The sequence below is a fragment of the Scomber scombrus genome, chromosome 2, assembly GCF_963691925.1.
Source record: "Scomber scombrus chromosome 2, fScoSco1.1, whole genome shotgun sequence".
NCBI classification, from domain to species: Eukaryota; Metazoa; Chordata; class Actinopteri; order Scombriformes; family Scombridae; genus Scomber; species Scomber scombrus.
Window position 1 is genome coordinate 20,398,932 of NC_084971.1, and position 19,554 is coordinate 20,418,485.

General features: G+C 39.1%; 1 protein-coding gene across 1 annotated transcript in view; it reads left to right on the top strand.

Annotated features, from left to right (window-relative positions):
- ctnna2 (catenin (cadherin-associated protein), alpha 2) overlaps positions 1-19,554 on the top strand; it is a 338,533-nt gene that overhangs the window by 286,665 nt on the left and 32,314 nt on the right. Inside the window, exons 10-12 of the mRNA XM_062427945.1 lie at positions 11,722-11,814; positions 14,233-14,389; positions 16,294-16,494. Coding sequence (XP_062283929.1) covers positions 11,722-11,814; positions 14,233-14,389; positions 16,294-16,494 — 451 coding nt within the window. The remainder of the gene's footprint in view (positions 1-11,721; positions 11,815-14,232; positions 14,390-16,293; positions 16,495-19,554) is intronic.

Consider the following 19,554-nt stretch of genomic DNA (forward strand, 5'->3'; position numbering starts at 1 on the left):
GTGTCATCAGGGTCAGACATTGTCAGACAGTGCTGCAGAGGTTTAAGTTTAGAGCATGAATGTGTGTGTGTGTGTGTGTGTGTGTGTGTGTGTGTGTGTGTGTGTGTGTGTGTGTGTGTGTGTGTGTGTGTGTGTGTGTGTGTGTGTGCGTGCGTGTGTACGTGCGTGTGTGTCTGCAGTATGTGTTCGCCCTTCCATCATTAAGCCTCGTTTTTGTTTTTAACAGAAAATAACATTTTTGTTGCATTTTCTCAGAAATTCTTTGACAAAAATAATATGACAGAAAAATACTGCACTGGTAAGAGTGTTACATTGTTTATAGGGTACTGTGGCTTCTTTATGTCTGTTGTGTTGATGGGACTGGCAGAAAGAGAAGAAAACTGAGGTGTTGAAACAAGATGTGTCCTAGGCAGCCATCCTTCTGAGACCAGTAGCAATTAAGGCACATTCACCAATAATGCCAGTGGTGTGATCTTGTTTCCCACAAAGGCATTAAGAAAACACATACTGATAGAAATTAATTATTCATTGTTACAACAGTAAACATAGTTCCTTCCCTCGAAGGGAAGGAACTATGTTTCTGTCTGTCTGTCTGTCTGTCTGTCTGTCTGTCTGTCTGTCTGTCTGTCTGTCTGTCTGTCTGTCTGTCTGTCTGTCTGTCTGTCTGTCTGTCTGTCTGTCTTGAATGAGGCATTAAAGATAAACTTGAGTGGTTTGACCACTGATACAATAATTTAACCTTTAAACATACACAGTAATTTAGTCAGTTCTTTAGAGGGTGCTGGTTTATACACTGACCAGTAGTGTTTAGAAAATTGAACCATGTCAGGATGGGTCATCTGAATTCGATCTGAGCAGCGAGAAGAAAAAACACACACACATTATCTTACTGCCATTCAGTCGTATAGTCAGCTCACCTTAACAGGTGTTCAGATAGGACAGAATTACTACAGCTGTTGCTGTCACCTTTACCTAACAGTCAAATGGCGACTGATGTCTCTGTATTTTATTGGTTCCTAACTGGCCTTTATAAAGCCATTGGAGTCTGTAATGCGATCAGAATCCGTGCATACAAAGCTAAGTTGGTGACAGTCTTGGTTCATCTGTGAAGCCAAAACAGACAGCCTGATTTTTAAGACAAATATCCAATTACACAGCGCGGCAACAACACCCCTGGGATGGCAGCTGTGAATATGCCCTGATGGTGGCTCCCACAACCTGCCGTCTGTTATACTGTGGAAATAACCTTAAATGCTACAGGCTGGGCCCCAGCTGGTCATAAGGCCACATTAAGGCAACCGTTTTCTAAAAGTGGTTGATGAGAGCAACATGTTCTTTATTCAAAAGGGCATTTTCAAAGTGGAAAGTGAAGGGTGTGAGCATTATTTACAGTGGGAATGTCCAGACTCTATTCCCCATGGAGCAATAGGGGTAGCAGTCTCCAATTCCTACTGCTTAATTACACCAATCCTAAATTAATTGGACTCACAATTTATAGTTTATCATTGCCACCTAAGAAACACACCTATAACACATTTACTTCCATGGTTCACATTAATTGGCAACCCGGGGCAAAAGTTATTTCTGCTCCTAAATGATGTAATTAGCTAAAGCCATTGCATCAAAGGCTTGTGCTGATTGCAAATTTGACTTTGTCTGGTCACTGGGTCCTTAGACTTGCTGCAATCCATTTATTATTTTGGTGAATGTCCTCTGCCAAAAAGTGTGCCAAGACATTGCTATTATAATCTTAACACCCTTTTGTAAAACTGACATGAACCAAAGATAGATGTGCAGTGCCACCAACACTCCCAGCACAAAACATTTGTCTTCATAAACACAGTAAAGTGGAAAATTAAATATTTACAATAACTTTTTTTTTGTGACAAGAATCCTGCTGTATAAAGTGACACTAAAGGAAGTTATCTGATGACAAAGTGGTTCATAGAAAACATTTGTAGATCTCCTTATTATCACTTTTTTTGATGTGCTGTGAACCGTTTTATCACCTCACATATGTATCCCCTACAGGAAATAAGCTGCACAGAATACACTGTGTACTGCAGTGTAGTCTATATCACCAAATAAATTACACTTAAAACTTTTTCAAATATCAGCTACAGATTAAGTGAACACTGTTTTGGTATGTGAGGTGTTATTTATTAACACTCTACCAGGAATAATATTCCTATATGGAGGAGGACTAATGGACATGATGGAGACAGTTTTTCAATGCTGTTAATTCTGCTCACAGCCTGTGCCATGATGGCCTTTCACGTCTTCACACCTCCCTGTTCTCACCTGAGAGAAAATCACACAAACGTTAATTTAAAAGCATAGGAATCAATGTCACATTTCTGTGGCACATACTTCCTAAGAGACTAATACACCAGATTGATCAGAGTCCATCTGAAGCATCTAGACACTCATATGCTGTTGTTTACATGACTGAAATGTAGAAAACAGTGGTGCTAATTAACTCAATCATACAACCCCCTTTTTTTCCTTAAATGCATGATTTTATGATTGTGGCATTCACAGATGACATCTTATATTTGTTAACATTTTCCTGTCGTATAAATAAGCAAAAGGAAGGATATAAAGCATTTTTTTCTGGTCCCTGAGCTACGTTGTTTACATATTTCCACCATTCTTAACATGTGTATGACATGGATAATTATCAATGGATAATTATTGATTCTTATAAATCATCAGTGTCACCAGCTCCTATCCTCACCCCTTATTTTTTAATTTCATCTCTCCTCTCCCATCCCCCCCAATTTAAAGGTTGAGGCATTAAGGGCTGACAACTGCTGACCTTTCCCACTGCGTGCATCTATTATCCAACAGGACTAATCATGCTTTTCTTGTGCCTTAGAAAGATGTGAGAAGGCATAGGGATGTGATGTGGAGAAATGTCAAGGTCTTGCCGTGTCACATTTTGTCTGAGATTGGACTAGGGTGTTAAAGATCCTTTGGATCAACTAGAATCTACTCATGTATGAAACAGGGTTCTAATTTCCTGCTCTATATAAGGCCAAATGATACTGAGGTAATAAAAACTGTATAATCATCTTGAACATGCTTATTACAGTAACTGAAGCTTTGTATGGGGATGCTTCATATCTTGTTTGTTCTTGCTGAACAAACCTTGTTGTAACCTGTTGTTTGGGTGAAATAATTAATTAGCCTCAATGTACAGACTAGTATCTTAGAAAGGCAGCCTAGATATATTCAAATATATGTTGTACTTGTGTTTAGCACTACAACAAAACAGTAAAACAATGGGCAAATAAGTAGTTTGATCCTGCAGCTACTGTGTGCCACGCTGTGCTGCAGAGTTTAATGTCTTGAAAATGGGCCTGATTTTGGCTGTGTCATTTAGGTTTTACTCGCCATTGAACTGTAAGTTGGGGAGAGAGCAGCAATTGCTGTCTGCCTGTAGGCACTTTGTCATGGGTGCCACACGGTGTAAATTGATGCCAGCGTTTGACAGAAAGTATCAAGCACTAAATCTCGCTCTGCCTTGATGCTGAGACATTTGCTGTTCTGCTAACAGTGTACGATGTGAGTCTCTATTATTTTTTTCCATTTTATTTCCTCATCATTTGGGCCAAATATAGTGATGTATTTGTTACACACCTGATTTAGATGGCAACTGATAATAAGTATACCGTTCTTTACAGTACAGTAGGTTTAACATTTCAATTCCCCCAGAACAGTTTTTAAATAGCGTCTGTTGCAGAGGGACTGTGGAATGTACAGGTAGATTAAAAGAAACAACCCAGAGGTCCATTTTCATAATTATATTTTGGTGCCAAGCCCGACTGCTTGGCTAACACTCTTTGAGTGGGTGGGAGAGACTTAGAGAGAGAGAGAGAGAGAGAGAGAGAGAGAGAGAGAGAGAGAGAGAGAGAGAGAGAGAGAGAGAGAGAGAGAGAAAGCAGAGAGAAATCAATACTTCAGTTGAAACAGCCCTAGCTGCATTTTTGTTTTCTTTTTTCGGGGTAAAGAAGGATGGAGGGGAACTGTGAGAGAGGCAGTCTGGCCCCTGTGGCGGCGATACCAGCTTTAGCAAATGGCAAAAGATGTTGTAAGATGAACAAACTACTGTACTACCTACCTGTGAGACACAACTTTTTGACTAGGTGGTACCAACCACGACCTCCACCCCCTTCCCCATGCGATAGAGAGTTTGTAGCAAAATGAAGAGAAATCAATCTAGCCAGCATTTGCTCCTGAAGACTAGACCTCAGCAAAGCAGCATTTGACACCAAGGCCAATAGGAAGTGTGAATAGTTGCCCTCAGCCTGAGGGAAAGTGAGTCAGCCATTTTTTCCCCTCTCCCTTCTTCCTTTAATGCCCTGTCAGTCATAGCAATGTGAACAAGATAATCCAATATCCAGGAGTAAGACACTCATATATACCATGTGCTGACACACACAGGCACACGCACACACACAGGCATACACACATATCTTTGTCCCAATTCAGTTCTGTCCAGCTAACTTTATGATTTGTTTATATTGCTTTCAATTACCTCTCTGTGTTCCTTGTTGAGCTCAATAAAATTTTATATTGTGGATATTATTCTCTAGGTGCCTATCCTTGCGTCCTATGGCCTTCTTCATTTAGGCATTTAAAATTAAATGTAAATAAATCATATTTTGAAGTCTCTGTGTACAGTATGTGGTCACTGAAATGAGCCAATGGTCTTTGTCATTTAGCACTATTAAGGGATGAACAAAAAAAGTACAGACTCTTTCAAACAGCTCACATTTACTTTTGTATTACATTAGGTACCTATATTCTCCTTTCTGGTGTGTATGGTTGCATGTATATACACATGCAACCATGCACATATGTCGGTGCATGTCTGAAATGTGTTGTCATCCACCCCCACTGTTGTCTTATGTACGATTCTGACCTCCCCTGCTAGCAGTGCTGGTTCACCACCCAAGCAGCCTGCAGCGAATTATCATATTTATCGAAGAGCCAGCCATGGTTTTAGCAGGAATACCCAAACCTCAGCTGCAGCTCCCAAGAAACGACCACTGTAAATCACACTCTGGCAGCCTTTCATGCAAGCTCAGTCATGGTTGTCAAGGAGACCATGATGTGATAGTGAAGGCTATTCTGTTTTCTGTAAGGTTCGACCACAGCTTTGATTAAGAGTTACAGACTTACAAAAAAGAAAGAAAAAGAACATTTGAAAGTCACGTTGCATATTTGTCATATGAATCATATATATTTTTTAATTGCTTTTTAAAATTTCATTTTAAATGACCTTATAACTAAATCAAATACATATCAATCATTAGTAATTGGGCATGGCATTTTACTTTTTTATAATATTCCAAAAGCATACAAACATTTATACTGTCATAGTTTAGTAATCAATTTCAATCAATTGCCAATTAGACACAGACCTGTGTTGGCAAGACCTAAAACAAAATGTGTAACCCAAATAAATGCCAAAAACAAGATTTCTAGCTTAGCAAATATGGCACCATCAAAATCATATATTGACAGCCAATATTGCAAGTGTTTGCAAGAGTTTTGACTTGCTCTAAGAAAACAGAGGATTGACAGATTGATTGTTCTGTAAGCTTGGAATTATTAGGGTCTGTATTGGTAGAGCAGAGTTACAAAATATTAGGCTCTAAGGTTTTGGGTTCAGGGCATTTCAGGTTTGTTTTTACTTAGTTTTGGATTTTATGTTTTAGTACCAGTTAAGTTTTAATATTAGTTTGATGTAGTCCATTTTTTAAGGAACGTTAGTGAATAGGGGGATTTTTTGTCGGTACAGTTTTATTGGTATTGTGGAAATAATTTCTAAGGTAGGATTAAAGAGACTTCCTAAAGGTTTGTTTTTCTTATGAAGACCTTTGGTCCACTTTTTCTTCACAGCTTGAGATGCAGCATTGATCATAAAATAAAAGGCCAAAAATACTAATGCAAGAGCTTATGACATGCCTACACAGAAACCATTTCAGTAGCATATATATCTACTGTCTAGCTCGCTCATCTGATGGAAAAATGTCAATCAATATAACTATACATTCTAATCAGGCCTTGTAACCACAACCCGGAGCTTATTTTTATGCTTCAAGTGTATTTTCTTTGTCTTACGCATTTAAGGATTGATTGATTGTATGTTGCCAAAACACAAGTGACCTACACTCAGTACTCTACCTGAATGTGTTCTGTGGAGACACTGACAGACATTAGCTGCTGCTGCTGCTCTGCTAACATGCTGCTCACCATACAGATACTTTGTTATTGTGGATGCTTGTGTAAATGAACAGAAACTGAATATGGCAGCATTATATCTATGGTAGTGCCGTCAAAAAGCAAGCTTAATTGTCCAACATACTGAGCAGCAGTATTATACACATTATAAGGTCATTAATTTTGAACTCAAATTTGGTTGAAAGGAAATCATGCTGCATAATTGGTATCAGGCACCATGTCCTCCTGACTTCCTCTGGTCATCACCACCTCATCAACCCCACCTCAGTCACAGTCACCTGTGTTCCTTTTGTAAAGGTGTGTTCAAAAGGGTCATGTGCAATTGCTGGAGCTGACCTAGAAGCAGCTTTGTTAAGGATTCATTGACCGTATGGAATCAGGTCACTGAACTTCTGTGTTTCTATCAAGGGGCCTCTGTTATGTCTTAACTGGATTTTTTTTAAACACATTGGCCACACACAAAATGTTAAAAAAACTGGATGTACTATATATATATAAATGAATTAAAATAACGGCATTGTTCCCATAATGTTTTTGTTTCATCTTTTAGTTAAAGTGCTAGTTTGATTTTTTTTCCCCCACCAGGAAGTAGCAGAGGAACCTATCTTTGTTGTACTGCAAGGCATTTCCATATTTTTGTCCATGTGTAGGTGACCTTGAATTAATTTTATTTTTTTATTTTATTAATCGTTATTGTCATCCTGCATATACTTTATAGCGTCTTATTCAGGTGAAGTCAAAGGACAGACCAAAACATCCATCTTAATTTTAATCCCCTTTATCCAATGCAGGGGTGCATTCCTGATTGTTCACCCACTGGAGTTTAGTGGGTGAAAACTGTACCATTTCCTTAATTTTTTTTTACCAGCTGCCTTTACTCTAAAAATGTGTAGAGGAGAAATAATGAATGTGTGCACTTGCATCTGTGCCAGCCACTGTGTCTGTATGCATGGAGCTGATGAACCATGGGTCTGCACAGAGACAGTGTGTGGACTGTAGGATTGTATCCCATTCAGCCTCATATTAGTGGACCTGTCACTTAGTAAACAGTGACTTAAACTCATTCCCATGCTGAGTTAGGAAGTGTAGAGAGAGCTCCTAAGTGCATTAGAGTCATTCGCAATTTAGGTCCACTTTGTCTCTCAGAGGAGGGTGGGCGGGGAGATGGAAAAAGGTAGCAAAGGAAGCAATTAAGCAGCAATCAGTAATCAAGATTACAGACAAAACTATTCCCTAATTTCAGATCGTATTGTATCCTCACCATCCAAGGGAAAAAAAACATTAAACTGATTGTTTTCCAGGTTTATAAGTGTGAAATAATATACATCTGAAGGGTTATGAAAATAGCATTCACTGTTGTTGGAGACCATTTACTCTTTCTTTCTAACTTGTAAACATACTGATGTCACTCAAAAAGGGAATCATTTTCTGTCTCACATGGAGATTGTGATGTGTGATATCTATTGTTCTGAAAATTACAAATAACTCAATCAATCATCAGAAATACCTTTGTCTGAGGTGTAGACGTGTAGACATTACAACCACTATCATGGCGAACATGCTCAAAAAATCTATTGCTTTTGTTCTTGTTATTTCACACTTTTCTTGCAAGGTCTGGAATGTCTTTTGATGTTGTTGCAAGCCTGGCGGGCATTCTTCCTGAGGCAATACGCACTCCACTCCTTAATAGGGATTGATTTTCAAAGGCGTGGTTCATAGTCAGTCACAGCAGGTCCTCAGTTCCTGCTGCTTGATATCCCCCACAGACTTGAACCTCACACAACCTTGACATCTGGCGTTACCCACGGTCATGCACCTTAACCTGTCTCTGTCACCTCCAGTCCATACAATGTGTGTACAGGTGTTACAGCTGGGAGCTGACAGCTCATGACTAAAACAAATAGAAGTACTCCTGTGAGGGCAGGCCTGTAATTGTTTCACAGTCTGCATACTGTATTCCCCTGTTATGTGTTCTGCTCCATCTATGTTGACAGACTGATTTATTTACTGTGTGTGTGTGTGTGTGTGTGTGTGTGTGTGTGTGTGTGTGTGTGTGTGTGTGTGTGTGTGTGTGTGTGTGTGTGTGTGTGCGCGTGTGTGTTTAAGCATGTTTGTGAGTGTATGACAGTGCTACTGTATGTGTTTATAAGCAACAGAGGCAGAAAAAGAGCAATGACAGATTCCAGTAGATGTGTGTATTTGAAAGGGATATAACACAACCCTTTACCCTACGTCAATTAACCCTGCCACCAACACCATATCTGAAACAATTCAGATGACAGTATTTTAATAGAACAAAGTGCTTCTGTCTTACATCACATAACTTTAAATGTCATCCCCACTGATTGATTTTTCCACTGTCATCCTTCTCCTTTTTAAAAAGTACAATAACTTTAAACAAGAACATTCAAAACAAAGGAAAGAGGGATAAGTTATAGGCATTTCATCAGCAATAATGCAACAGCAGAGATTCATGAGGTTACATGGAGATACACTGATTATGTGCACTGTATGCTGAAAGTGCTAACTAGTAATAAAGGAAGACTGTTAAGATGTTATTTAATGTATTCCTTCCATCAGAGCTTTGTGTCAATAGATGTTAGGACCTCAGTAACAACCCCCTGTGTAAAAAGAAAGAAAGGGGAAAAAATGACACTATCAGATCTATTTTCAGTCACTCAGCTCCATTTAGGTGATTTAGATAGCATACATGAGAATGCCCATCTCTCCAACTGCAGTCGAAACCTTCATCAAATTAGAATTGAAGTGATTATCCAGAGCAGAGCAAAAGGACAAAATCGATAGTTCTTTGTTCGAGGCTAAAATGAAGAATGGGCATTCAGCGGGGATCTCTCTCTATTGCTCCTCTTCTCTCTCTCAACCACACACACACACACACACACACACACACACACACACACACACACACACACACACACACACACACACACACCTCTTTGAATTGTGTATTCTGTTCCTACATCCTTGACCGTATTAGCATTAGGCTTGCATGGTGTAGTCTCAAACCTTCTGTCTTGGTTTTTCCCTCCTCTCTTTGGAAAAAAAAAAAAAAAAACCTCAAAGGAGAAGCACTTCCTTAGATAATTGCAATTAGTAGATTTGGCTGGATGTTGCAGCATTGGCCCTGGCCCAGCTCTCTGTGTTGGGTAAGAGGGAGTAGGAGTGGGCCTGTTGGGCATGTTTCCAGCCTCCAGAAAGCCCTCTGCCCCCTCGCTATACATGGGCCCACTGCAGCAGTCAGAGGGCCACTGGGCCTGAGCATAAGTAGAGAAAGGAAACTATCTAAATGCATAAAGACAGAGAAAAAAAGACTTTGTACTGTTCAATTACTGCAATTATATTGTAATTGGAAAAAGAGGTAAATGGAAATAGTGGAGCACCTTTGTCCTAGTTTTTGAAAGCCTGTTATTTTATCGAAAACACCACAAATGACACATAAAGGCTTTATTATAAAAAGCAAATGTATGCTATTGTAGTTCTACCCTGCAGTCTTGCATCCAGTTGAATAAGCAAAAATATCACGGCTTAAATATTCCGAAAATAGGTCGACCCATCCATGTCACATTAATGTGTGCATTTAGGAGTTTTACATGCTGCTCTGTCACAGTCACAAGCCACAAGATAAAACCAAAGCAGGATGCTTCCACCAGCTATAGACAATTAAAGTAAAATAAAAATATAATTACATTGTAAACAATAATAGCTGAATTTGGCTACCCTTTTCTTAACTGGGAGTATTTGTTTAGAAACAACAGTGCATTTATTTTAAAATGTACTTAGCTAAGCAAGTGAGAAAAATTGCAAATATGTCATAATGGATTAAAGGTTCTGGGAAAAGGTTATAGTATCATAAAACACGAAGGAAATGCAGGGAACTTAAATTATGATGGAATTATGCTTTGTATATTTTTCAAACGAATCCTCTGCATGCAGCCGCTCACATTTATGTGAAACACAGACTCTCAATCACACTTTGTCTTCTTCTCTCTCTCTCACACACACACACACACACACACACACACACACACACACACACACACACACACACACACACACACACACACACACACATTTTAAACACATCCACGCACAGCGTCACATAAAGGACTGCAATCCATCAATGTGCTCATTGCTGTCATGAGTAAAGAGACGGAGCTCTAAGCAAGAGTCCTCTAACACAAATTTGATTTACCTCAATTTGCCTCAAACAGTGACATGTGAGCACTAGAAGTGCTAATACAGACTGGCACCTTTTGCTGCCAATAGGCATGTGTCTGTTTAGCTCAGTTTCAAAGCCTGGCTTTATTCTGAAATCTGATTTACTCAGGGATGGTATTGGATTATATGGAGTTTGAAGTTATGAAAATTAAGAGTGAAATACAGTATTACTGTGTGTGTATGTTTGTGTGTGTGTGTGTGTGTGTGTGTGTGCACGCGTGTGTGTGTGTGTGTGTGTGTGTGTGTGTGTGTGTGTTTGTGTGTGTGTTTGTGTGTCCTGTCATGAAGAAAGAGATGTGCAAGTGGTGGTTTCAAATATTTTTTTCTACTGCTGATTCTTTTTTTCTTATTTTTAACTATTTAACTCCTTTGTATGATACAGATGAAAACATGTCTACAGTTCATTTTTTTGAAACTATGAGATATTAGTGTAGCTCTAAACGAGTCAGATTGGAAACATGTTATCAAGAAATGATCCCTTGATATAAAGACAGATATAAAACAAACCAAGGGTCATTCCATTAACAAAAAAACAAAAAAAGTCAATCAATCAATCTAGCAACAGCATATCTGTTTACCACCAAACCCCATAATTATTTAGCCATGCTAGTCATGCATCACGAACTGAAAATATCAACCTGTTGAGGCTTTCTGTGTACAGGTTGTGTGGACCTGTCCATTTTGAATCTGAATGAGTCACTCTACTATGTCAAAAATATTTGACATACATGCTCTCTGCTGTAATGCTACTGTAATCATGCGCCATCATCATGTGTCATCTGTTGGACAGACATTACATCCATAGCTCATCTAGATTTGTATCTCCACCAATTGTCCAGCACAAAAATGAAATTGCCACCTGTGTGGTTTGGTCTAATGCTGGTGATCCACTTTTAAAACAAGACCTGGAGTGTTGTTGCATTGAATAAAGGGCAAGCTATTGAGCAAGACCCATGTTTTGGTACATTGTCTGCTCCAAAAAAAAATCTGAGACAAATGTTTCCTTTTATGCACAGATACCAATATAGAAGGCATACAGTGTGTTGTTATTATATATGGTATCAATGGACATACCAACTCCACACATTAGATGGTGTGGAGTTGTGTCTGCCAGTGAAACAACTTTTTAACTTTTTATTTCCTCTCAACCATCAGATAAAAAACAAAACAAAACAAAACATTGGACTTCATGTTATAAGCAATTTGTCCTCTTTTGTTTTCTTATTTCAGGTGGCTAACCTGGCTTGCTCCATCTCCAACAATGAAGAGGGTGTGAAGTTGGTTCGAATGGCTGCCACCCAAATTGACAGCCTATGTCCACAGGTAAGGATTTTAAAAACACTTTCATCCCATAATAATGCAGTCATTATGCAAGTCAAAATGTTTGGGTAATCATGAACTCTCTTAAACTCATCTCAAAGAGGTAAATTCAGAGAGTTTTTAGAAATTAGAATAGTTAGGAATGAGAGAAAAAGAAAGAATCATGGTTGGCAGAATGAGAGAAAGAGCTATGAATAATGCGTGGGTGGATTTTGTGGCGCTGTTTCTAAGGATGCAAGCAAAGAAGGAAGTTCAAATCGATCCATTGTTTCCAAGGTTAACCATAGGCCTTATTCACATGGGGCCCAACATAGTAAGAGATAAGAGAAATGGAGAAAGGAGGGTTGAATTTAAGATTCAGGCTCTAATGTGCAAGCCCTTCTGTGCACACCTGCTGAGACCCACTCACTTAGAAAACTTGGGGAGGAACTGTCTCCTGATACCTCTTGGCAATACTCAACACAGACAGCTTACAAAAACATAATAGGCACAGACTTTGTGACTGGAGAAGAAGGAACAAAGAGGAGGTAGAACAAAGAGAGATATTTCCATCTGTTCTGGGTAGAGTTAACGCTTATACACATGCAAAAACGCACACGTTTCCACACACTAGGGGTGTAACGGTACATGAATTCGTCTTCAGCCATCACGGAATGGACGTTACAGTTTGATGCATGCAAGTAGCATGAAGAATACACTCTGTGACCCAAGCAATTACTGTCGGAATAGTTTATTAATTTACTTACTCCAATGTGCAGAACATTTTGGCAGTACACCACTTGTATGCTAGTCGCCTAGTTATCCCGGTTACCCCGTTGTGTGTGCTGCCATCAGAATGACAAACGACAGACCCATAACACTGACAGAGTGCAACACTATTATTAAAATATGCTCCATTATTTCCACAAAAAACGATACTTATCTCCCCATCCCCATCCCCTCTTCGTAATGGTCAGCTTTTCATTCCACCTTGAAGTGATTTCTGATGTTTTCAGACAGCACGCCATAAGGATATATTCTGACAGAGAAAAATGTTGTTAAAGTGTGTGTTGTTAAAGCGTTATGTTATTTAAGTGAAATGAATGGTTTGGTCCTTCTGATTAATATATTATTATGTATGACATCATTAGATTATTTATACTGAAGCATGAGTGTATTAACAGTATGTTACTGTTGTAACTGTTGTAGTTGGAGCCAGTTTCAACTAGTTTCAACATCAAACAGCTGTCAGCAGGTGTCCTGACTTGCAAGAAACAGAAAAAGTTTTCTTTTTCTATTGCAGCAACTGCAGCAAACTGTTTCAGTAATACCCATACACCCCTACCACACACAAATACACAACCTCAGTTGCTTTTCTGTCCAGTGTCCCTTTTCCTAAATCAGAATAAATTAACTTAAACTATTTTTTAGCAAGAAAGGATGAACAAGGTTGGAAAAACTGCTGGTTAAAGGCAAACATGCCAGCTGTCATAATGATAGACTATTCTTAAGTACAAATCTGTTGATGTTAGTGAGGCCCAGCAGGATGGTACTAATGAAGAAAAAAAAAGTTCCACATGTTTAACAAAGCTGCTTGTTTTTTGTATCTGTACCATTTCAAAATCCAGTGTTGATCATTTGGCCCTTGAAATCAAGATACTTGCCTTTTTTTTGTTTTTGTTTTGGCAAAGACAACTTTACCCTCTTCAAACTGCTGTAAAGGTCTTGTGGATAATGTATATATTTTGTTACTTTTTAATACAATACATGTTCCTGATGAGGCGAGCATAAAACTTTTGACATTGTATATTTTTCTTATTGCAAATAAATATAAAAAAGCCAAAACCAGCAATGAATTAATTTGATTATTAGATAGAATAAATACAAAATTAATTGCAATAATTTAGATTTTGGCAATCATTCAACCATTTAAGTAATTTCTCAAGCCAAAATTGCCGAACATTCGATCGTTCCACGTTCTCAAATATAATAATTATCTGCTATTCTTGGTCATGCAAGCCAAGCCCCTCTCAGAAGGTGGCCTTTTCAGTAACCTGTGTGTGTGACATAGTCTAGCAGGTGTGTGGGAAATGTGTATTCACTCAGAGTGAGAGTATGAGTTTTAAGCCGCAGCCACAGTGAGTTGTAGAATGTAAAGAGAGTGAAGTTGCTGTAGTTAGCAGTAAAAGAGCTTAAAATGTCACCAAGAGGCTGTGCATTATGTTCACTGCCGTACAGAAATAAAGTCCCTGTTCTTCACTGCGGAGTTGATTCAGACTCTTAAGAAAAGCTTGTTAGCAGCTACGAGCCAGGCTAAATTGAAATAGGCTATTATAAAACCTGAGGCCTCCCAACCACAGTTCACAGCCGCAGAAGCTGCAAGGTAAACACTGCACACTGTACTTGAGCATGCTTACACCATTGACTCTTCTGTTATGGTAGGTTATCAATGCTGCACTCACTCTGGCTGCCCGCCCTCAAAGCAAAGTGGCCCAGGACAACATGGATGTCTTCAAGGACCAGTGGGAGAAGCAAGTGCGCATCCTGACCGAGGCCGTGGATGACATCACCTCTGTGGATGACTTCCTTTCTGTGTCAGGTATGAGGCAATACAGAGGAAATTCTCTACAGATTGGCTATTGACAAATAGTGATTTACACTTACAGATACTGTTTTTTTATTTACTGCTTTTCAAATGTTAACTTGAAAGCATTTGTATGTGGCAGCCCTTATGAGAAAACCAAAATCACAGATTGGATAATGACAAAATAATAATAATAATTAAAGCCGCAAGCGGCGATGGCGGACCCTCGCTCACCCATGCCACCGCGGGGCCTGAGGCATGGCGGGCTGTGGCGTGAAGCAGAAAGTGAGAAAAAACCTGGAAGGAGGCCAAAAATGCAATGTTTCGTTCATCCAGTAGGGGGCAGTCACAGGTAGTTACACATATGGTCTGGTGTGGTCTGGTGTGTTCAGGGCGGCCACTCATCAGTCATGTGAAGTTTGGAGTGAATTGGACAAAGCATGAAGGAGTTATGAGAGGTTGATGGTTCATCCACCAGGGGGCAGTAGAGTGTAACAAAACACAAGCGGTTGCGTTCAGGGTGGGACAGTGATTACACATGTGAAGTTTTGTGGAAATCGCACAATGATGATGTAAAATATGGCACTTCCTGTTTCCACTAGGGGGCGAAGTTGATGGGGCAAAGTATGTAATTTTAATGAATCTTAGTTAACTTCCTGTTACCACCGGGGGGCGCTATGAGTTACGTGGGAAGTTAATATATCGGGACGTTCAGGGCGGAGCCATCATCATGTCCAGCAAGTTTGAAGCTGATTGGATGAAGTATTTGGGCGTGAGAGCCACTCGTATGTACATGGCGAGCACGCCAAAGTTAGTTGAGCCCTGGCAGACACGCCCTTTGACCTACGGATGCGCAGAGCACAACTTAAGCTCAGCTAGGTCTGGAGATGTTGCGTACCTAATTTGAACTTGATCGGGCGAACGCTGTGGGAGGAGTTAATTTTAGGCGGGAAAAATCAAAACCAAAATGGCCGTCTTCCTGTTGGGTTGAGGTCATGAGGTCAAGAGGCTTTTTTGCATATGTGGGTATAATACATATGTGTACCGAATTTTGTGAGCATAGGACAAAGTTAGCAAAATTCCCTATGGGCATTTTTGGACTTTGTAGGGGGCGCTATTCCGCCATTCTGCGTCGACCATGTGCGACCACCCAAAAATATCGAATTTCGGATGAGGCCGGACGTCCGTGCAAAAGTATAAGCTTTTTCGCATTTGGGAAAGGGGCGAAATTGGGGCACGAAATGTCGGAAGAATAATAATAATAATAATAAACATTACAATTTCAATAGGGCTTTCGCCAGGCGACTTGCAGTCGCCGCTCGGGCCCTAATAATAAACATTACAATTTCAATATAGCATTTTTCCCCGGGGGTCTTCCATACCACATGATTACTTGATTACTTTGGGGTCACTTGCACGTTGGGGCATGAACGAATTTCAATAGGGCTTTCGCCAGGCGACTTGCAGTCGCCGCTCGGGCCCTAATAATAATAATGACATTAAAAAGAAAATATACAAAATCTGAGAAAAACAGTCACTAAACAGCAAACAAATTGTTTGTTTGTGTTATGTTTTATGTAGTTGTCCAAACATCAGCCAAACATTCATTTTCTCAGGATCTAATTATATGAAGAAATAATGTATAGATAGTACAAAATGTATCATTAAAATGCGGTGCACTTATAAATTAATTTGACATTATTACATTAAATTTACATTACATCAGTAATTTACAGTATTAATCAGCATAGAATACAATAGCATACAATATTAATAAAATACTGATCTCCATTATAAGGGACATTTATTCTTTGCAATGTATATATTGATAGATTATACAAACATTACTTATTCCAACAAAATAAATCCTTGGACATCTCCAGCCTCATCCACTGTCTTTCTTTTCTGTGTCCCCCAAGAGAACCACATCCTTGAGGACGTCAACAAATGTGTAATTGCTCTGCAAGAGGGGGATGTGGACACTCTTGACCGAACCGCTGGAGCCATCCGGGGCCGAGCCGCTCGCGTGGTCCACATCATTAATGCTGAGATGGAGAACTACGAACCTGGGGTCTACACTGAGCGTGTGCTGGAGTCCATCAAGCTCCTGTCTGAGACTGGTTAGTGCACTTTAGACAAACTTGGTGTAGCACAATGAATCACACTTTAGTGTATTCCCGTGTGTTGTAAAGATGAGTACCTCACCCTCACAATATGCTTGTATCAAACATTTTGCTATAAGCCAGTTGGTAAGTCAACTTAATTTCATGAGGGGCAGTGAACCACACATACATAAACATACTTGCACTCACATCAGGTTCTCAGTCTGGTCAGTGACTTACAGACACACCTTAATTGCTTGGATGCTCAGTATCCCACAGTTTCCATCAGTGTCTTGGCTCTAACACAAATTCCGGACGCCACCTGCTCACTCCTCTGCCGCTTTTGCCTCCCATCCATTTTTCATCTTTTTTTTTTTTTTTTTCCATCACTGTACGGGTTCTGTGTCACAGCACATTGCAGGAGACCCCAGTTTAGCCCTGTGGCATACCAGACCCTGAGCCAACATATTTCAGTCCCAGTGGAAGTGAAGACTGTCTTTCACAGCTTATTGGAAGATAGGATGAAGTGGGGAGTAAAGAGTTAACTCTCAGAGTTTGGTGTCGTAAGTGTTACATTTTCTTAGTAAATACCAAGTTGGACCTCTAAATGTGTCCATTTTTGAAGTATTTCAGGTTTTTGAGTATGTGTGGCACACAAGTTTTTCCCAAGATATTTATGCTTCCTTATTTTTTCAAAATATTAAGTTGAGGGCAATATTAAGATGATAATTTATGAACCATGGGGGTTATGTGAAATATACATATTTCACTCCATCTACACGGTCGCCCATAAAGTTGGAATAATTTTGTTTTCAGACACATTCCTCTTTTTATGTTCTATTTATACACATCAGTAATCACCTTCACTAGGTGCAATGAGATTGATCAATACAATTTTGAGAATATATACACTTTATCTATCAAGAATAAATCACATTTTCACAATCATTTCATGGAAAGAGGTAAAAAATATTTTATTCCAACTTTATCGGCGACCGTGTATCCATCTATCCATCTATCTATCTATCTATCTATCTATCTATCTATCTATCTATCTATCTATCTATCTATCTATCTATCTATCTATCTATCTATCTATCTATCTATCTATCTATCTATCTATCTATCTATCTATCTATCTATCTATCTATCTATCTATCTGTCTGTCTGTCTGTCTGTCTGTCTGTCTGTCTGTCTGTCTGTCTGTCTATCTATCTATCTATCTATCTATCTATCTATCTATCTATCTATCTATCTATCTATCTATCTATTTATTTGTGTGTGTGTGTGTGTGTGTGTGTGTGTGTGTGTGTGTGTGTGTGTGTGTGTGTGTGTGTGTGTGTTTCAGTTAAAATAGCTACGAACATGTATGCAAATATATGCTATGCAATACATATGACAGTAAAATGAATAAGAAATGAATGGAGTACATACAGCCACAGTAAACCCCGAGGGGAAGTGTGTCAGACATTCAACACCAGTAAGATACAGTATGTCACAAAGTACTCCAGTGAGTATCTAAGACAGTTTACGATAACAATGTTTCCATTTGGATGGTTTTAGGTCTGCAGTTAGTTTGGTAACACAAAAGCCTAGTAGGCAGAAAAGACAAGAGTTTATGTCAAATTCAAGAGTGTGGGGCTGTGGTTATTTCCTGGAAGCAGTATGTTTACAGTGGAGATCCAGTTTAAACTGAACATGTATCAGTAGAAAATATTTTTTCTCAGCAATGGTTGTGTTACCACTACATGTGTTATGACAACGTTTATACAATAGCAGATTGAAAATCACACCTATCAGTGTATCTAGTCATTAATACAATATTGTTCAAGATATTAAGGCAATATGTACGGTGTCTAAACACAAAAAAGATCAAGTGGCTCTGCTGCTTACCTTAAAAGTAGGCACTAACATGTCTTAATGAAATGTGGGAAAAAACGAAAACGCAGGATTAAAGGAAAGAAGTAATTTAACAATTACCTGTCCACAAAAAACAAATCAGAACACAATCCCTCTTTTACCTGAGCCACCCCCTCCTCATTCTTATTTTTTCTCCATTCTCGTCTAGCCATGCCTCCCCCGGTTCTATCTCTCCCATTAGAGCCCATTTAGCGAGGCGGCATCTATCTATTGTTACTTTCATCTGCCAGGATAATTGAGAGACACAATCAGCTACCCTCCCTGATAGCTGATAAGTCGCAAACAGCATTAGGTGAGTCACGTGTTTTCACACACCCATCTGTCTGAGCCCCTCTTCTGGCACTCAAATTCACCATAATAGACTACCTGCAGTATATGGTATCTTAAGCACATTCTGTTCTATTATTGCATCATTCAGTTTAATTGATTGGGGTAATTAATTGATGAAGTACAGTGGCTGTATCTGGTGGACACTTAAGGTCAATTTCATATGACCATAACCTTGTCACACACTAAGTCTATATAATTGTGCTGCTATTCTGTTAATCGTCCGTGGAGTATGGAGCTTGTTTCTAGAGTCAGCAGGAACCCAGAAGCATTATGTCAGCATTACTGAGAACAACAAATGAATAACTGTTGATGTTGCAGCATCATATCGATTGCCCACTGATTTGTATTTATCAAGTGTTTGCTTTTTGTAGTTAACTTCTTAATGTAAACCTCATGATTTACAATGAAAAGACAGGTCAAGTGTTTTAAACATAGCTCATTCCTAATAAATGAATGAGAGGAATGAAAAAAAATCAGTAATTACAGTAGACCCTGAGATTTAAGAATCTTGGAATTTTTCCCAACTTGGAACAGGATACACATACATATTTGATTTAGTGTCCCTTTATTGGAGCCTTTTCTCTCTATGAGATCATACACTTTTACTGCACTACATTGGAGGAGCCTTTACTTTTTTCAATACGTACATGTGATGTATCTTTTACAAAGTTTGACATTCAAAACTTACTCTACCATAATAGCATTGATTTTTTTTTTTTAAGTTGTTGAATAAACATAGCCAGCAGAAGACTCTATGAATTCCTTCAACCACCTACACATTGAAATACTGTTCTGCACTTTGCACAGTTCAAATTGGAACCTCTTAAA